The sequence below is a fragment of the Leptidea sinapis genome, chromosome 31 (genome assembly GCF_905404315.1).
Source record: "Leptidea sinapis chromosome 31, ilLepSina1.1, whole genome shotgun sequence".
Lineage (NCBI taxonomy): Eukaryota > Metazoa > Arthropoda > Insecta > Lepidoptera > Pieridae > Leptidea > Leptidea sinapis.
Window position 1 is genome coordinate 6401885 of NC_066295.1, and position 19015 is coordinate 6420899.

The 19015-nt window shown below is 33.7% G+C and overlaps 2 protein-coding genes across 2 annotated transcripts in view; both read right to left on the bottom strand.

Annotated features, from left to right (window-relative positions):
- LOC126974077 (semaphorin-2A) overlaps positions 1-19015 on the bottom strand; it is a 537897-nt gene that overhangs the window by 282750 nt on the left and 236132 nt on the right. The window lies entirely within an intron of this gene.
- Positions 12035-12801, bottom strand: LOC126973982 (uncharacterized). Its single transcript, XM_050821329.1, has 2 exons — positions 12337-12801; positions 12035-12295 (listed from the first exon to the last, which is right to left on the bottom strand). Exons 1-2 carry the CDS (start codon positions 12799-12801, stop codon positions 12035-12037), a joined length of 726 nt encoding a protein of 241 aa, XP_050677286.1.

Here is a 19015-nt window from a genome sequence, read left to right on the forward strand (position 1 = left end):
CGGAGACACAAGTAGGGTAGGTCCTCTGTCTGGATTTTGAGGGCACTCCAGAAGGATGTGTTTCGGGTCTTTGTAGGCCTCTTGGCAAAATTTACATAGTCCGATTCACTCAGGCTAATTTCTATCTTTTTTATGAAAAAGGATAAATGAGCTTACCGGTCACTTGGTATTAAGCAATCACCACCGCCTACATATTCTTGCAACACCAGAGGAATCACAGTAGCGTTGCCAGGCATCAAGGCCTTTAAGGGCATCTATTAGCGGGAAATGCATGAAAATCCGTTTAGTATTCTTTAAATTATTGTAGCACTTAAATCTGTAGATCTATTGTGTACCACAACCTAATTCTAGTTACGATTTTGTTATTTTTGGAGTCGGTGTAAGCCAAGGTAGGCTTGAAACTATATACATAGGTATAGGTGAGATGTGCTTGAGTCGTACGTGGGTGGGGTGGGGCCGCGGTGGGAGGAAACCGATTCTAAAAATAACCATAATCGTAACTAGAATAAGATTAATTAATTGAATTGTATAAAAATATGCAATTATTTTATAGTTTGAAGTGCATATTATATCTATTGTTTTTAGAATAGAGATTTTGAAATCGGTTGTTTTTTTGTTAAATTTTCACATCACGTATTAATACTCATGTATAGATAGAAAGGAGTTTGGGCGGTATGTAAAAAAAGTGAATAGCTTCTTGTAATACATGTACATAATTACTGTGTGTAAATATATACTTTATATGGATAATTAACCGAAACTGTGAACTCTTTCTCTCAAATAAGAGGATTATGAAGCATCTGTGCGTCTACTAATTGGATTAACCACAAACTACATGCGGCGGGTATAGCTCATACGTACATATTCTGCTTCATAAGTTTATTCTTATTTATGAACTGCAGTTATATTCACAAATGCAATAGACAGAAAAGTCCTGTTTAGCATTTATTTAATTGCTTATTGTGGCAAATTTATAGTTATAAGGGTTCCATTTGTTGCCCGTAAGACCATTTCTCTTGTAAGTGCGTTGAGGTGTAGTGTAGAAATTTATTCATGTAGAATTAGAACGTGCTGTGCAAAAAATTAAACCTCTAAGTTAACCTGAACAAATATTAATTTGTACGCAACCCTCGGTGGAAAGGTCCGACTCGCACTTAGAAAGGGTGTCGAGAATAGCAAGATGTTCATGTAATGGTAAATGCCTGCCCTACAATACAGTGTCGCTCAGAATACGAGCTAATTTTGCTTTAGAAAGACTTTGTATGACATTTTATAAATTAACATGTCTAATTTATTACGATAATAAAAAAGTAAGGCTGGGTTGCATCATAATAGCAGTTATACTTAAGGTTTAAGTAAAATTTAACGTTAACAGTGACGCTGACTTTAACATAGGTCGCGGAATGTGTTGCACCATCGTATTCCTCGGCAAAGTTCAAATTAAAAAGTGAAATATCAATTCAATATCAAATATTTATTTGAAACTTTTGGCTGATCGCTATTTAGCTATTTAACATTAACAAATGCTATAACTGGCGTATATTAGACCATTACGGTTAACGGTTAACATTATGACGTCATCTTAAAATTGTCATATGGTGCAATATAGTTTTGCTTATGCTGTGTAAAGCTAGTTGATGCAACACATCCTAAGAGTTTTACAAATGAACTGATTTTTTTTTAATGTAATTGCCAATTTGTTCTTGACTGCGACATTTTGGTGTTGTGAAATTGAAATGGGAGTGGGCTGGCCATGTCGCCCGCAAGCATGGCTGGTGGTACAAAGCAGTGATAGAATGGAGACCGTGGGGTGAGGAACGCCCGAGAGGAAGACCGCAGATGCGTTGTAATGACGGTATCAAACGACTGAACAAAGTTGGAAACTGCTCAAGACTGGAAAAGATGGCATAAGCTGAAGGAGACCTACGCCTTAGAGGTTGAGAACGGATAAAGAAGAAGAGACATTTTCATCAGCAAAAATATTAATTAAAACTGGATCCATATTACTATGTGATATAAATTTATTAATTAATGCTCAGCTAGATAATTTTATGTTACTTACACTTTCTATCAGTAGATAAAATCTATTGAACATGAGTTAAAGTATACATATTAAAAAGCATCAACAAATTGGATGTGTGGTTACGTGTTTGATTCAGGTTCAAAGCAACCCCATCATTATTGACAATCATAAGGGAAATTGCCTTTGAATGCAACCTTTCAAATGTTTAATAAACTCATGTTTTTATATCCGTATTGACTGAGTTCTTTATGTAGTTAAAATTATGTTTTAAATCATTTGAAAGTAATATCTAATAATTTAATGTCTTCCTCTTATTATTTTGCAAGTCGACATGTAGTTAACTGCAATAGTCTTAGACGAAAGTAAGACTTACTTAATTAGTAGTTAGATAATGGTAGAAACTAACTTATTCTTTATTCTTACTTAAACATAGTTCTCAGTATTATTAAATATATATTGTTGTTTATTTTATTACTAAATGCTGCCAACGACGTCATACGCAATATTTTGTACCATTATCTGCTTAATATTCATGCAAATATAGAATAACCTCTAATCAGTTGTTATTGTGTTTTGTCTGGACGCACAAATAGACAAAACTCTATAATAATACGACTTTATGATATACAATATAGATAATATATAAAGACTTATTTAAAAGTTAAATATTTTTGGAAATTGTGTAAATTTGTAAAACAAAATAATCATTTATGTAAATTTGCGAGTCTGTTGCATCATTTTACATTTTACATATTATATTGTAATTTGAAATGATTTGTGAATCGATGCACTTAAATGTAAATCTTGATATAAAAGAGTGGCAATGAGTTTCTTGCTACTTCTTCTCATTAGCTCAACCCTTGCGAAGTAGCGGTAGATTCGATAAGATTTTTTTTTTTGACATTCATAAGTGTCATTTCCGTGACCTACGTGAATAAACTGATTTTGATTTGATTGGCGATTGAAATGAATCCTCGTCCACCCGATTTTTTATTGATATTTCTAAATTTTAAGTTGACTTTTTGCATGCTAATTTAAATCTGCCGAATGTGTATACTGCATTCGACACAATAAATAAATTTCATTTCATAAGTCTTCTTAGGTTTATGCAAAAATCGTGAAATAAGATGTTGAGTGGCAGTTAATATGACGACCCGTTTTCGATTGTTCAAAAATAAAAATTACTTTCCTAAATCTTGATATCATATTAAATTACAAGTATAATATTAATATTTCCATATTTTGTGTTAAAGTAATTAAATCTGCTCAACACGGGTATTTCATTATTAGTCTAGACTAATGCATTTAACTTAACCATTAATCAAAGGACCTGCTCAACGTAGGTTGCCCTAATCTTTAATGCCCATAGTAAACAGACTTGCATGCAAGCCTGCCATAAGGGCAGACAACCTTAAACGAAAACTTAGTCATTACTAACAGTATTAAACTAAAACAATCATAACTACAGTTTCAGTCGTTTTTCAGTTAACGACTTTCTTTATTATTTAATAGTTATTGTGTTAATAACTTGACAAACTCTAGTCATTTGATGCTAAAAAAGTTAAGAAATATATTAAAGTTACATTGACACAAAAAGATTACTATAGTATAGCACATTATATTATAAAAAGTAATAATGAATAGTTTTTGCCATGTTCTGCGCAGGTCAACTAAAATTTTAACATAATATATTAAGTGGGTTGAGCAATTTTGTTATTCTATGATTAAAAAGATGTAAGCATATGTTATCATACCAAATGCTGTAACTTTCCTATCCTCTAATAAAACGCAATTGCTTTTATTACTAAGTTCCAACTACAAAAAATTGTCACTGATATAAAATGTAATGCTGTGTCTAAGGCTTACATAGACTAAAAAACCCTGCTGAATTAATAATTGATATACTTAACAACGTTTGTTTACCATGTAATGAACTTATTCTATGTGTTTTATATGTTTTTATTAGGCCTAAGTACCCACAAAACAATACCTAAAATCACGATACTGTACTACTAGGATCTACCTACGCTGGTTTTGTATATAACTTAATTTACTTGATAATAAAGATATTTTGAAATTGAATTGAATTGATTTAAAAGATGGGCTGGGAGTTTATTATTAGTTCTTCTTCTCATGTCCCTTTACGAACTGATGTAGCTTCATGACTTTTACTAAGTGTTGATGCAATATGTTATGTCATTGACACTCTCTATCGTAAATAAATATATTCCTAATATTTTCAATTCTATTTTCTATAATATACACTTTACCATACGTGTCTCCATATGTGAAATTTCAGAGAAATGATCGAAGTTTCTACAATCAATCTAATACACGTTCAAAATTGCAGTAAAAATAAAAAAATAAGTTTTTAAGTTTATTTATGAATTTTAAATAAAATTTATATTGTTTTGTGTTAGGAACAGGAATACAAAACGACATACACACATACAACTTTACATATTTCAACTTTTAGAAACACCGTTGGGTTGGGCCACAAGTAATTCATTATTCTTTATTTGCATTTTTCATCCTATTAATATTTATTGTTCTATAAATACTTATTATAATTCCTAACGCCTATCGTAAGAAGGCATAGTAATGCATTGATGTTGATTGCAGTTTCTGCTGCGTTAGTTCTACGCTGGAACTCATATTAAAAATAATACTGTAATTTTCATGTATCAATCATAAAATTTAAAACCGAATAAAAAAATTATCTGACTGAAATATATTGTTAAAATTTCAAACAATTCATTTTTCTATTAATAATATGTCAAAGATAGCTAGGTAGGCAGAACGCGTAGGTTTTGCTACGGGTTACGAGTAAGCTACGCTTCTCGAGCTACGAACTTATATAACGCTATAAATTACATTTAGGTATCATTTAACAACTAAAAAGGATATATTATGTATTAACTTGTGGTAGAAATAGAAGAATTGTTTCAGTACTAAGAAATTATAGATATGAAAAAAGAGAAAGGATTATTAAACGTATCTATTTTAGAACCGGTTTGCAAGCTTTCCGTAAGTAAACAAATTACAATGAAAAGCTGCAAAAATGAGAATTTTGCGCAGTATTTGTATTTTGTGAAAAATTATTATTTTTATATAATTAAAAGCGATGTGGAGTTGTCAGTCAGACATTTCAAGGTCTGAATCTGACAGTCTCACGGGCACAACACGATACAAAACGGTTTTCTTATCGTATTGCTTTGTATACACGATTTTTATTCAAAACTTCGAAACTATTAAAAAATGGTCCATGGTAAAAAAATTGTGTACTATCAAGCCCTCATTTTGTTATTTAAATAAAATTGTATTTTATCGGTAATGCATCGAGATTAAAGCTTGATTTATATGTTTAGATATGTGGATATAATATATGATTCATAAAGGGCTATCCGTCAAGTTAAAATTTATAGGGGTACACAGAAGGTGGCTTGACATTTAAAGGACTATTTCCCTCAATGGTGGTGTAGTTTACAATAACAAATAGATGTGCATCGAACGAGTTCCATTGTTCATTGAATGTATCGTACAGTCATTAGTCACACGCTATTTAGCAGTTAGCATGGGCACTGCGCGATATATCAACGGGACATTTATTTTGTGTTAATCGTGTTTGAGTATGTAACCGGGTGATAGCGATACGTTTCAACACTAACCGTAATTAGATTTAGTTTGGGTTTGTATTAGTGTTCGATCAAATTTTGATGTATTGTAAAATAATTGCATGTTTGTTTATTTATATTTAGGTGGTGAATGGCGTGACCGATTGGACGAGATTATTGCAAGCAAATTGATTACTTCATTTATACAATTGTACAAACGCATTGTAAAAAAGGAACCATTGCGAAGTGATTTCTTGGACCGTTTCTTTTGTTGACATGTCATGGTCATCTGCATTACGCATCTTCGGTTAAAAACAGGTCAAGTAAAGGGAGCAATTTAAACACAATTATAGGTATAAATTTTTAAATGTTATTTGACTTAATTTTTTTTCATATAGACTTGGTAACATTGTGGTAGCTTGGTTGTAAGTGGACGTGATGAATGTAAATTATCTGAAGGGGTGTCTTGGGAGCAACGCTAACGTAGGATCCTGGGTTTTAGGTAGATAGCTAGACAAATAGACTAAAAATAAAAATGTACAAAAAGATGGGTGATATACCAAAAGTTCAGGCTCGCCTAGTATCTAAATACTGAGTCTTGATATCTCGAGCGATTGCCAATTTCGTGGCCATCTCGAGAGCAAAGCCAAATTGGCATTGAAGAAGCTGGGTATCATTAATAGAGCACGGCAATTCTTCAAGTCAGCCCACATTCTAGCACTCTACAAAGATCAGGTTCGGCCACTTATGGAGTATTGCTGTCATCCCCGGGGTTGGCGCACCCCAGTATCAGCTTGATCCATTTTACCACGCGCATCTCAAAGCAGTTTGAATTGTCGGGGACCCAGTGCTCTCTGAACGACTGGATCACTTGGCGTTACGAGTTCGCCGCCGAAATTCACCTTCGCACGACACGCCACAAATCAGGATATCATCCCCTGGATGTGTGGCGGTCCTCCACGTACTACAAAACTGTGGAATGAGCTTCCTTGTGTGGTGTTTCTGGGAAGATACAACATGGGTTGCGTTCTTCAAAAAAAGCGCGGACACCTTCCTTAAAGGCCGGCAACGCTCCTGTGACTCCTATGGTCTTACAAAATAATGTGGGCGGTGGTGATCACTAAATACCAGGTTCAACGTTCAATTAATAATATTATAAACCACTGCCAGTTCATTAAATAGACAGTTACACTTTTGAAATAGTAGTTGAGAAGAAACATTTGAAAATAATTTATTACTTGTGCACGCTTAATAAAAAGTTTCAGTGTCTGGCAGAAACTGCACTGCTATCATAAGCGCACGTCTCTAGACGATGAGAATTAAACAATTTGAGGCTCCAATTTCCTCCCGTTCAGCTCCCCAGAAATAATTAACACTTTTAAATCTCTCCATTTATGAAATGAAATGAAATGAAATGAAATGAAATGAAATGAAATGAAATGAAATGAAATGAAATGAAATGAAATGAAATGAAATGAAATGAAATTTATTTGCAGGAAACATTGTACTTAAGGTGTTAACAATATAATGGATAATCCAATATGTTTCGTCAATTGACATGCAAAATATGTTACAAAATTGTCTAAACACTAATCGTACTGTTATATTGAAACATGTCGGATTTCACAATGATATCAATAATATTTATAAAATGAAATTTTAATACTTATATACTATTATAATATGAGACGTAAATAACTTAATAATTCATTTAGTACCTATGTATAATATTAACAAATTGAATGTCATAAAAGTATATTAATTTACATATATTATTATCAAATAGACTAATTCATTTTGTATTGAAAAATTCATTTAAACTATAGAAGCACTTATTTGTTAACCACTGATGCAGTCTTCTTTTAAAAACTTTGAACGGTAAATCTTTCAATTCATTGGGCAATTTATTATATATTTTCACAGACATGCTGAAACAATTTCTACTAAAAGATGCAGTTCTACAGAAGGGCATTATGAGTTTATTTGGATACCTTGTATTTAAAACCTTCTGGCTTTTTTTTGTATAGAAATCACACATATGTTTTTGAACAAATAGGCTTATTTCATAAATGTATAGGCATGGCAGCGATAGAATTTTCAATTTTTTAAATAGCGGTCGACAAGAATCTAGGGGGCCGGCTCCACAAACCGCCCTGATACACTTCTTCTGTCCAATAAATAAATGCCCTATGCTCACTGAGTTGCCCCATATGACCAATCCATATCTTAAAGCTGAAACCACGAATGCATGATATGCCATTAGCGCTGTTTTTTCACCTATTGTTTTTGATACGCGTTTGAGGACAAATACATGTTGGTTAATTTTTTTGCTAATTTTGTCAACATGTGACTTGAAGGACAAGTTGCTGTCTAAAGAAATACCAAGAAAATTGACAAGTTGTGCTTTAACAACAGTCAGTGAGTATTTTAGGCAAAGTTACTTTACTTGAACTTGGAAAAGGCACTAGAGATCTTAGGTTGATTGTAACTTGTGCTGGCTATATTACTAAAAACCAACACTGATAGTGATGATGAAGTATAATAATACCCTGAAGAAAGAAAGGAACCGAGCGTCAACCTAGTCTCATTAAATACCTACATATTAGGTTTAATATAGCACATATACAGCATATATACAGGTCCTGTGGGTAAAGTGTAGGACCTTTTCATCCCAATCCATCTGCAGTGTGCTTTCGTCTCATGGTCGCTAAAAGGGCAATAAAGAAGGCTATGCTCGGAGATTCCGTGCGTGATTGAATTAGAAATGAGGAGATCCGTAGGAGAACCAAAGTCATCGACATAGCCCAGATGGTTGCGAAACAGGGTGGGCAGGGCATATGGCAGACGATCGACGGACAGATGGCCGTTGGGGCAGTCAAGTCATCGAATGGCGACTACGTATATGAAGACGTAGTGTTGGTAGGCGCCCCACAAGATGGACCCGCAATTTGCTCAAGACCACCGGAATTGGTTGGAGGGCACCGTAGGACCGATCGTTATTGCGATTTTTAGTGGAGGCCTTTGTCCTGCAGTGGACGTCTTCCAGCTGAAATGATATGCTATCGTCTTGGGTTATCTAGTGTGTTCAGTGTAGCTCTCAGGGGCACTGACACAATTGATATATTAGGACAGGGTCATGAGGTCACTACTTGCGTTATAATTATTTAAAGATAACAATAAGGCTGTATCGTATTATCTTCCATTAGCCTGTATATTGGAAAACAATATAATAATCGTGAAAGTAAGATTATTAACCCCGTGTTGACGTGTGAAAAAAAATCAAAACAGCCTATTGGTAACAAAGCCATTGTCTTTCAAAACAACGTTAATGGAAAAAGTCAATACTAGTCATTGAACTATCGATAATGGCCTCTTGAAAATAAGAATGTTGATGTTAAAAGTCATACAGGATTTTGTATGATTAATATGAAAATCAAGTTTCGTTTAGTCAAAGATTTATGAGTTATTTTACATGTAGCGTGAGTCAAAGTTTACTGTTTCTTTAACATGATTAATGATATTTGAACTTTCATTATCGAGATCTACACTAGAGTTGAGTGTTCGAAACAAATAACCAAATTACTAAAACAATTTCGCAATTTTGTGTAAACTTATTGCAATTAATTGGTGGCGTTCTAGATACAGTCAAATAAAAGACAATACAATTTCTTAATTTTGGGAGATTTATGGCTAATACTAGACCGGCCAACATTCGTGTACAGCACAGGTGTACAGTGGTTATTACGTTCTGTCAAAATATTAAAAAAAAAGAATCCTGCTGTTGTGCTATAAATGTATTCCAAAAATATGGTTGAGGGAGGCGATGGCTGGCTTATGCGTCATGCTCGTAAACGGGCGCTGCTTGTGGTGGCAGGATGATCCTGTTAGCAGAGACTCGGCTTCAGATTCTTAAAAGTTATTATGTGTATTATATATATATTAATATTATTTATAATCGTTTATAAAATGCTCACAGCATACATTTATTTATTTATTATTATATCGAAGAAAATGTAAATCATGATATAAAAGAGTGGCAATGAGTTTCTTGCTACTTCTTCTAATTAGCTCAACCCTTTACGAAGTAGCAGTAGATTCAATATGAAAAAACATTTTTGTCATTTATAAGTGTCGTTTCCGTGACCTACATGAACAAAGTGATTTTTATTTGATTTTGATTTTATTTGATTTGATTGATTTTGTATTTTCTAATGACAAACGCCCAGGCAAGGAAATATTTCGAATGAGGATTGATGCCATAACGCTTTGATCGAAAGGCATATATATATATATATATATATATATATTTATATTTCAAATATATTACAACTTATTATCTTTATATCATATATATCAAACAAAATAATATTGATACGGATGTGAAAAGTTTTCTTATTTCATTTAGTTCAATAAGTGATTTTGAATCCTATTTTGAATAAGAGTATTTGAAGTTGAATGTAGATTTTTTTGTTGGAAACAAATTTTAAGAAGATATTGAATCGAGATTTTTTACACAAAACCAAAACGTATGTTAGGTTATCTCAGAAATACGTATGTTCAAGATTAACACTTATTTTCCCACTACTGCAAACTGTAACAATTTATTTAAAAACTGTTCAAAAGAAGGTGATTGGCTATTATCAGCCTTTTAAATAGGTTAGCTTCATTGTATGAATTAGTCAAATTTTTTAGACGTTGATTTTTTAAATTAAAACAGAAAGTCATACAACTTAATCATTGATCTGACAGTAGAAACTGTTGTATTAAGTATCTAAAACGAATGTATATTCAGGCATAAAAAGCCTTAGAAATACCCTCACTGGTTTCAAAAAGAAGAAAATAGACAAAAACAATAAATAACATTTTAAAACATTATAATATATAGGTATATGATAATAATTGTGTATAAATTACTGTATAAATTCTGCTGTGCGTTACAAAGCCGTTCGTGACTGATAAGTTTTATTCAACATATGATAAAGTGCACAGCCCGCTTAAGCAAGTTTTCACTAAAAAGAAGAATTTCCACATTAAAAAATCTTTCAAGACACAAAATACCCGTTATACAAAGAACCAGAATTTCCGTTTTAAAAATGTTTAAAGAACCAGCATTTTCGTCTTAAAATCTTTCAAAAGTATATCGTTACCTATCTTCATGCAAAAGCAAATAACTTTAATGAAGCAAAAATACATAAAAAAAATATTAATCATTAATATAATATTTTGACTATTGATTGTATTGTATTGGCTATGTGTAATAACTAGAAGCGCTGTGATAAATCAACGATTCAGTTACAATTCGCTCGAGATAAGTACGGTATAAACGGCTTCACCATATTTAATCGTTATCAACTACCACAGTCGCATACTCATCGCTCTGTGATTTACTTGCAGCTTATCCTCACTTTAGCTGACTAGTGAATGAATCTCGACATATTCTGTTACGGTTTTTAGATTTATATTACACGTATAAGAGTTATTTATATATTAATACGTGAAGCAATAACTTTATAACCCCTTTTTAAAAATAATTCACGATCGGATGAACGTGAAATTTTCGCACAGTTAAAGTTTACATGGAGATTAAGTGCATAAATCGTCGAATTTCAACCTCTGGGCGTAAATATAATCACCTGAAGATCGATTTGTTTTTATTGTTGAACTGAAAACTCTTTTGATTCGTTTTTTTTTTTATTTACTCATCTATCATACTATATTGGAAGAAGTGAAGCCTGTGAAAAATTTGCAAATCGCAATGACCGACTTCAAAAAAAGTCTTCTTCATTATCCTTGTCCTATCCCATTTTAGTTGGGGTCGGCTCTCCTAATCAATTTCATATTTCATATTTCATATTTATTTATTTATATACAGACACTTTATCACATAATATTACATTATATTTGGTCCCTACACTAGGCGTAGCCTGTCCTGTAGGCAACCAATTTGCGCCAGGACGTTCTGTCCTGGGTCGTCTGTGGATCTATTTCTGCTTTATCTATGTCTACGACTGATTGTCATGTTAAACAGGGTCTTCCGTATCCTCTTGGGTCCGGTGTTAATTTGAAGCACTCTCTTGATCATATGATCTTTCCTCATACCATCTCAATCTAGTCTCCAACAGCTTTTCTGGGATTGGCATGACTCTGAAAGAGCCGCGGATGTGCTCATTCTTCACTTTGTCCAAGCACGTGACGCCACCAGACCATCTGAATATTTCTATCTCGGTGACATGCATCTTGTCTTCCTGTTGCATTTTGAGCGGCTAGCATTTCGAGCCGTGCATCACGACAGTTTTGTAGACTTTGCCTTTTATTGGTATGGGCATTTTAGAGTCACACAGTATGCACCTAAGCTCCCTCCACTACACCCAGCCAGTGTTAATGTGGTTGGAGGACATCAAGCTCTATGGTGCCGTCGCTCGTCAGGATAGAGCCAAGATATTAGAACTCTACTCTCTTGAGTGGGGTGCTCTGGAGGTTTATGCTGAGCTCTCAGGCCAGCATTTCCCAAATCACTGTGCCATTGTACTAGTGTAGTCTGTAGCTCCTTCACATCTTCACTAATAAGAGCTATGTCATGTACAAGATGTTCCACGGGGGCTTTTTCGGTAGGTCTGTAGCTGTTATATGGTTCATCACTAAGTTGAAGAGTAATGGGCTGAGAGTTGAACCTTATTTTTCACTTCTCTTTACCATCACCAGTTGGACGAGCCATTCTGGCACATTCTGAGCTCGCAGGGACTGCCAAATGTAATCTCTGGGGATGCGGTCGAAGGCCTTTTCCAAATCTATGAAGACCATAATATTATGTAGATCTTGTTTTTCAGTCACTTTGGTCATTAAGTGGAGCCATCTGCTAATTACTCGTTCCCAGATTTTAAGAGTGTGGGATATTATTTTGATGGCTCTATAGTTTCCACATAATCTTATGTCTCCCTTATTTTTATTAAATGGCACTAGAAAGCTGTCTGCCATGTCACTGGCATCCCATCTGTGATAGTTTTGTTGAAGAGGTGCGTGAGAAAGGTTTTTCCGTCCCAATATTTTCCTGAGCTCTGCAGGCATGTCATCGGGCCCAGTGGCCTTGTCGTGATAGAGGATATGTGTGTCCAATAAGCCTATTGAAGTCTTCCTGGATGTATTTTGTTTCTGTATCGACTGCATTAGGTTTTTTCTTATTTATTTATCGAAATACATATTTTACTAAATGTGAACAAATAAGATACATTATAAAAACCACAGAGGTTTGACCTCAATGCACGTCGTCCAGGTCGTTCCAAAAGATCTCATTTTCAGATGTTGTGCACCCAGTTTGTGGTGCGTATGCTGATACGACATTCATGCATGACTGATTATCGAGGACAATTTTGAATTCCATGAGCCTATCGCTTACGTGGTTGACTTCCACTACGTGCTACTGCAGGTCTTGATTGATCAAGATGCCCACTCCGTTTTGATTTGTGTTTGAATCATTGTAGAGTAGCTTGAAGCCGTTTCCAATATCAAGGGACTTTAACCTCTTTCATATGGTCTCTTATATACAGCAGATGATAGACGTGTCGGCCAGGAATTGCCCGAGTGGATAATAGAGTGTGACTCCATATTCCCTGGTGCCGGGTTAATGATCTAGTGCTGCTCTTAAGCAGATCGGTCCCATTATAAACAAATTTGACATCTGATAATCTAGGAGCGATAGATGGAAGTCAGTACGAGTTTTTCAGAATTAACAAACCAAAATCCCATTTATGATGAAGCATAAAGATCATACAACATACCAAATGTCACAAAATTTCGCTTATATACCTGAATAATTCCTAAAATCATAATTAAAGGATCCTATCCACGCTTCATCAAGCTATCTACAAAGTTAACTAACTTATTACGACCACGAGCTAAGCGGATTATGCCGAAACTGAAATTCAAAACTACACTCCGTTTTTGTGCAAAGTTCCCTTAGCGACAGTAAATTTCTATTTTACACCTCCACCTCGTCTAATAACCTCGCAACCATTCTCAACTATTCAAAAGCTTTCAAACACGTCCACGCGGTGTCATTTCAAAAGTAACTAACAAGGTCGCTATAGCTATTCATATCCAATTACAAACTAACTAGAAACGAAAACTTCTTTCATTACAGCGCTGTGGAAGTACTAGAGTGGACTCGCATTGATTCGAATGATGCACAGGCTGGTTATTATGATTAGTGAATCCATTAATCAAGTAGGTATACGCGCCCCTTCATACCTGAGCCTGGACGCATTCGTGCGTTCACCCTTGCCTTATCAGCTGAGCTGTGAGGGCGGAACTAGCGTATCAGAGGAAATGATACGTGCCGTTTTGATGTTTACCCAACTCGCTGTGAGTGTAGATTATTTTTATGACGCTTGCTATTCAGAATGTCGCAGAATAAACAGGCATTAGGCACTTTGTTGCGCGATCCGGGTACATTGACATGTTTGGGGTTACAATAGGCTTTGTTTGCTTTTTTGTAAATTATAATTGTTGTGAAATCGTTAATATAATATATTATTATTCCTTAACAACCAATATTTATTGCTCTTATAATCATCAAGTAAGTGAAAGTCGGGCTTGTGTGACAACCAACCAACACACAGACTTGTCATTGTCAATCATTTTCAACCATTTATTCGAAATATTAGTGTACAATTACTACTATTACTGTGTGTAATTAATCTCAGAAGTGAGGATTACCAATTTTTAAAAATTATCAAATTGTTTAGATATAAAAGGGTGACATCTCAAGTCAAATTCCTAATATGCAAGCATTGGGGTTGATTGAGCAGGTTATCAACTGTAAAGTAGATCCTGTAGATGAAACCACAACCTAACAGTTACACAAGATATACAAGATGTATCAACGATACGTCACTCGAACGGTTGGATCAGTAGAAACAGCCCACACACGGAATGCGAGAGGTCGCGGGTTCGGGTCCCGCATCATTAATTTGTTAAATTAATCCCAAAAGTGAGGGTTTAAAAATAAAATTTTTTTTACTATTACTATACAAAATTACTTATTCATTATCAGTAATCATGTCTGCGTCACGAAAAACTATTAGGTATATATTTTCTTTATTTTAAAAATGTTTCTAACAAACACAAATATAAGTTATTTATTTATCATGTTATTAGTATAAATTATGTAAATTTGCAATAGTAATTAACAATCTATGATTTCCAATGTATGATTTTAACTCTATTTGTTTTTATCACAAATTCGTCATTTAGATTACAAATTCACAAGAAAATGCCTTAACTTGGAAATTTACAAGATCTCAATAATTATTATATGGAAATATATTTCGTCACAATTATTACGTTATACTAATAAATGCAGCGCCTAATAAAAGTTTAAACAACCTTAAAAAGCGCCGAACAAACATACATATTCAATTTGAAAATAGAAAACTCGTTGGTTTCAACATCAACTTGTAATTCTGTTATTAATTATTGTAATGTTTGGAAATAAATAAAGTTATTATTATTATTATTGATACGGTTGTGGAGGTTGAAGATTGAACCAGGGGCACAGTGGTGAGAGTCAACCTATTGCGTCACCGATGCTTTTTTATTTGTACTTTTTCTCTTGCACATTGCATTGATTGTATTAAAAGTTTATATCCTGAAGCTGTTAATGTAAAAGGGTAGCAAGGGTTCTTTGCCACTTCTATTCTAGTCTGAAATTTTGATTTATAATTTGATTTGATTTATAAAAAAAAGAATACCACGATAATAATCATTTCAGTATCCATATCCTTTAATCAAGCTATAATTTACGGTTACAAGCCCATATTTGCGACTATCCCACTAATGCGTTGCGCAGCATTGATATTCCGCACACAAACTCTGCCTGATTCGATTGCCGATGAGCCCAGTTATTAAATCAGTTACACAAACAGCAGACACCTGGCGCTCGTACATTTACATACACCAACCTCATCTACATAATGCTGGAATAAGTATGTACTCTACTTCATTATCGAGCGACGAACTAATTTTACTACGATGAAATTGTATTAATAGTTAGAACTTTGGAAAATGATAGATACACTGTAATATAGTATTTAATTAATACGTAGTACTTCTTCAAAATTTGGCCCTTTACTGACCTTGTTTTCTCTTTAGAAGTATTCCTACTTTAAAAGCTGCCGTCAATTATTTCGTAAGCATAAATAGAAAATCATCCACTGCTTAACAAAGGCCTCCTCCAAAGTTTTCCACGACGATCGGTCCTGCCCTGCCCTCATCCAACCTATTTCGTCTTGTGGGGGCCTACCAACACTGCGTTTCTGCTACGTGGTCGGTATTAGATAACTTTACTGCCCCAACAGCCATCTAACCGTCGAGCTATGTGCCCTGCCGACTGCCACTTCAAATTAACAATGTTCTGGTCTATGTCGGTGTCTTTGGTTCTCCTACGGATCTCCTCATTTCTGATTCAAATTTTGAGCATAGCCATTGCCCTCTGACCGACCATGAGCTTTCTCATAAGGCCCATAGTTAATAGTAGTACTTCTTGAAAATTAGGGCCCTTTACTGTCCCTGCTGTCTCTTTAAAAGTGTTCCTACTTAATAAACAGTTGTCAAATATTTCGTAAGCCTACGTACATAGAAAGTATTTATTTTAATTTTAGAAAAAGTGGCAAGACAAGTAAGACGTTCACCCATTGACGTACAGTAAATAGCTAGACTCACGCTCAAAAATTGTCTGAAGCAAAACTCTGCCTACGCGCCAATAGACGTTTTGCGTTCAGTTGTGTTTTGACCGCGCTTTGAATACAACGCCACGCAATAACAAATGCAATGACAGTGAAATTGACGAAGTGTCTTCTTCTTTTAAGTAGGCTTTTTTAATCTCAGGCACGGTATTTTCTAAAAATTTTTTTTTATTAAAATTTACACTTTTTCAAACATAAAATGTTAGAAAAGAGAATAGGTTAGGATTTTAAAATTGGTTCAAGAATTGTGCATGACGCCAGCGAAATTAAAGAAAGGTAAAAAAGCTTCAATAGAGAAAACGGTCCTAAAATATTCTGTAATTTAATTGAAATATTTGTAAGATTGTCTTATTGTCATCGTTTATAACATTTTTGTTGTTAATAAACTTTTCTTATTCTGTTATCGATATCCACTTACACAAGCTTACATCACACAGCTGTACTGCTCTTCAATTTACTCTTAGAAATATTTTAAAAGTATCTGAATAGATTCTATCTAGAGATCAAACGCTCTCTGAATATATTGTTAATTGAAAACCATTAAGACTGAAGACAAAGTAAATACTATTAAGCTTTACTAATCAAAATATAATCCCGATCCCTGTAATCTACTCCAACCGATCTGATATGCCAATAACATTATACTGAATTAGGATATTGTGACAATATAACTAGATTCAGTATTGATTGAGTTAAATCATTGGCCAGACACGTTGCGTTCTAATTAGCTGATTATTAATGTCAATGAAAATTGGGTATATAGCTTAAAGATTCGTCTCGTAGCTTTTTAGAATTTGTAAAGGTACTTACGCTATTGCAGTTTCTTGTCTGTCAATTTATATTTTTTTTTACTTTTATTATTTCGGAAAACTGTTGAATATAGTTTCTACTCATTTCTTATGAAAACTCAAGAAATGATTTATTCAGTTTTTTTTACATTTACTTACAGTTTATATGTGCGATTTTTTGATCACTTTGTGCCATCTTGTAGGTAGTGACATGATCCCATTGCCATAGAAATTTGGGCAGTCCTCTTTGATGTTAACTGGACATTGCCTAAAGAATTCAGAAGAGACCGAAACAGGTCGAAAACTTCTTCTTACAAAGAAAGGCTGGCCTTCTTTAAAATGACCACAAATGATCTTCTGTATACTCATAAGCTATTGAACGGCTTTATCGACTGCCTCGAATTGCTAAATAAATTTAGTCTAAGAGTACCAGTAAGAATTCCACGCAAGCCTATTACTGCAATTTGTCCTCCACTTCAACGAACGATCCTAGGTACCAATTCCCCAGTCCCACGATTATGTAAAATTTTAAATTCTTATAGCGTAGCTGATATTGATATTTTTACTGATTCCTTACCCAAATTCCCCAAGACCATTTGCAGCAACATTGGTAATCTTTAATAATGTTATAATTGGAAAATTAATGTAACTGTGTATAACTATCTAACCTACTAATCTATTTATTAAAAAAAATGTTTAACTCTTAACTTATTCTATGTAATACCTTAAATTAATTATTTCTGTGCATGCTATGTTTATTAGTAAGTAATCAATACATTTAATTCATAGTTTTTAGTTCTACTTTATATATTTGTGTGTATTATTGTAAGTGGTTGTAAATAAACCTAATAATTAAATAAAGAAAAACTAAACGTGGTAAAATAGCAGATGCGTTAGCACCTCCGTGCTAAATTGTTGATTGTTATTGGTATTGAAAGTGTTAATTGTGAAATAATTTCTTAACTATATTATAATATATGAAAAATTCACTCTTATAATGTTTTTGTTGTTCTGTTTCCTAAGCGAACCAAAAATTTAATGAATTCAATCAAGGTACGCTTGACATTTTAAAGCTTACTAGTTTTTATGCGAAAGCCCATGAAACTTGTTCAAGATCGCGTACCAACGATACCTTCTGTATTCATTCAGATTAATGTAACAAGCTGTTTTCTAAGACTTGTCCCTTTACGGTCTTGTATTTAATTTATGTAGGATATTAAAACTTACTAATTAAGCGCAGAAATTTTCAGCTCTCAAGAGTATAAAAATTTAAAGGTAAAAGTTTTAATTACAAAGAAATAATGCTCGCTTCCCTTTAATCTTGTTGTGTCCGTAAAATACAATCGAGATTCTTGTATAATATATATAATATAGTATTTCAATTTCCTATTTGTTGATACTTAAACGAGCGTACGGGTCATCTGGTGTTAAGTCATCGCACACATTCTCTTGCAACATCAGAGGAATCACAGAAGCGTTGCCGGCCTCTAAGGAAAGTGTACGCGTTTTTTTGATGTAAAGGACCTTTGAATTCATTCAATGAAAGAATTTGTTGATTATAATTTCTTTTTAAATAAAAAAATTTGTGCAAATAAATTGAGAATAAACTAGAGATTAAAATAAATTAACGCTCTATTTAAAAAGAGGAAATCTAGATAATAACAAAAATATTTTCCACAACATTTTAAAGTTTAATCAAATTATTAATATTATAATTATTAAGATCTACTTAATAACTACATGTAACAAACTACTCGTAACGCACAGAACATGCTTTTGTTCTACTATTATATATTACGGACTTTTGTGCCAAAATTTTTTTGGATTTTATTTGACGGTAGGTGATCTTAC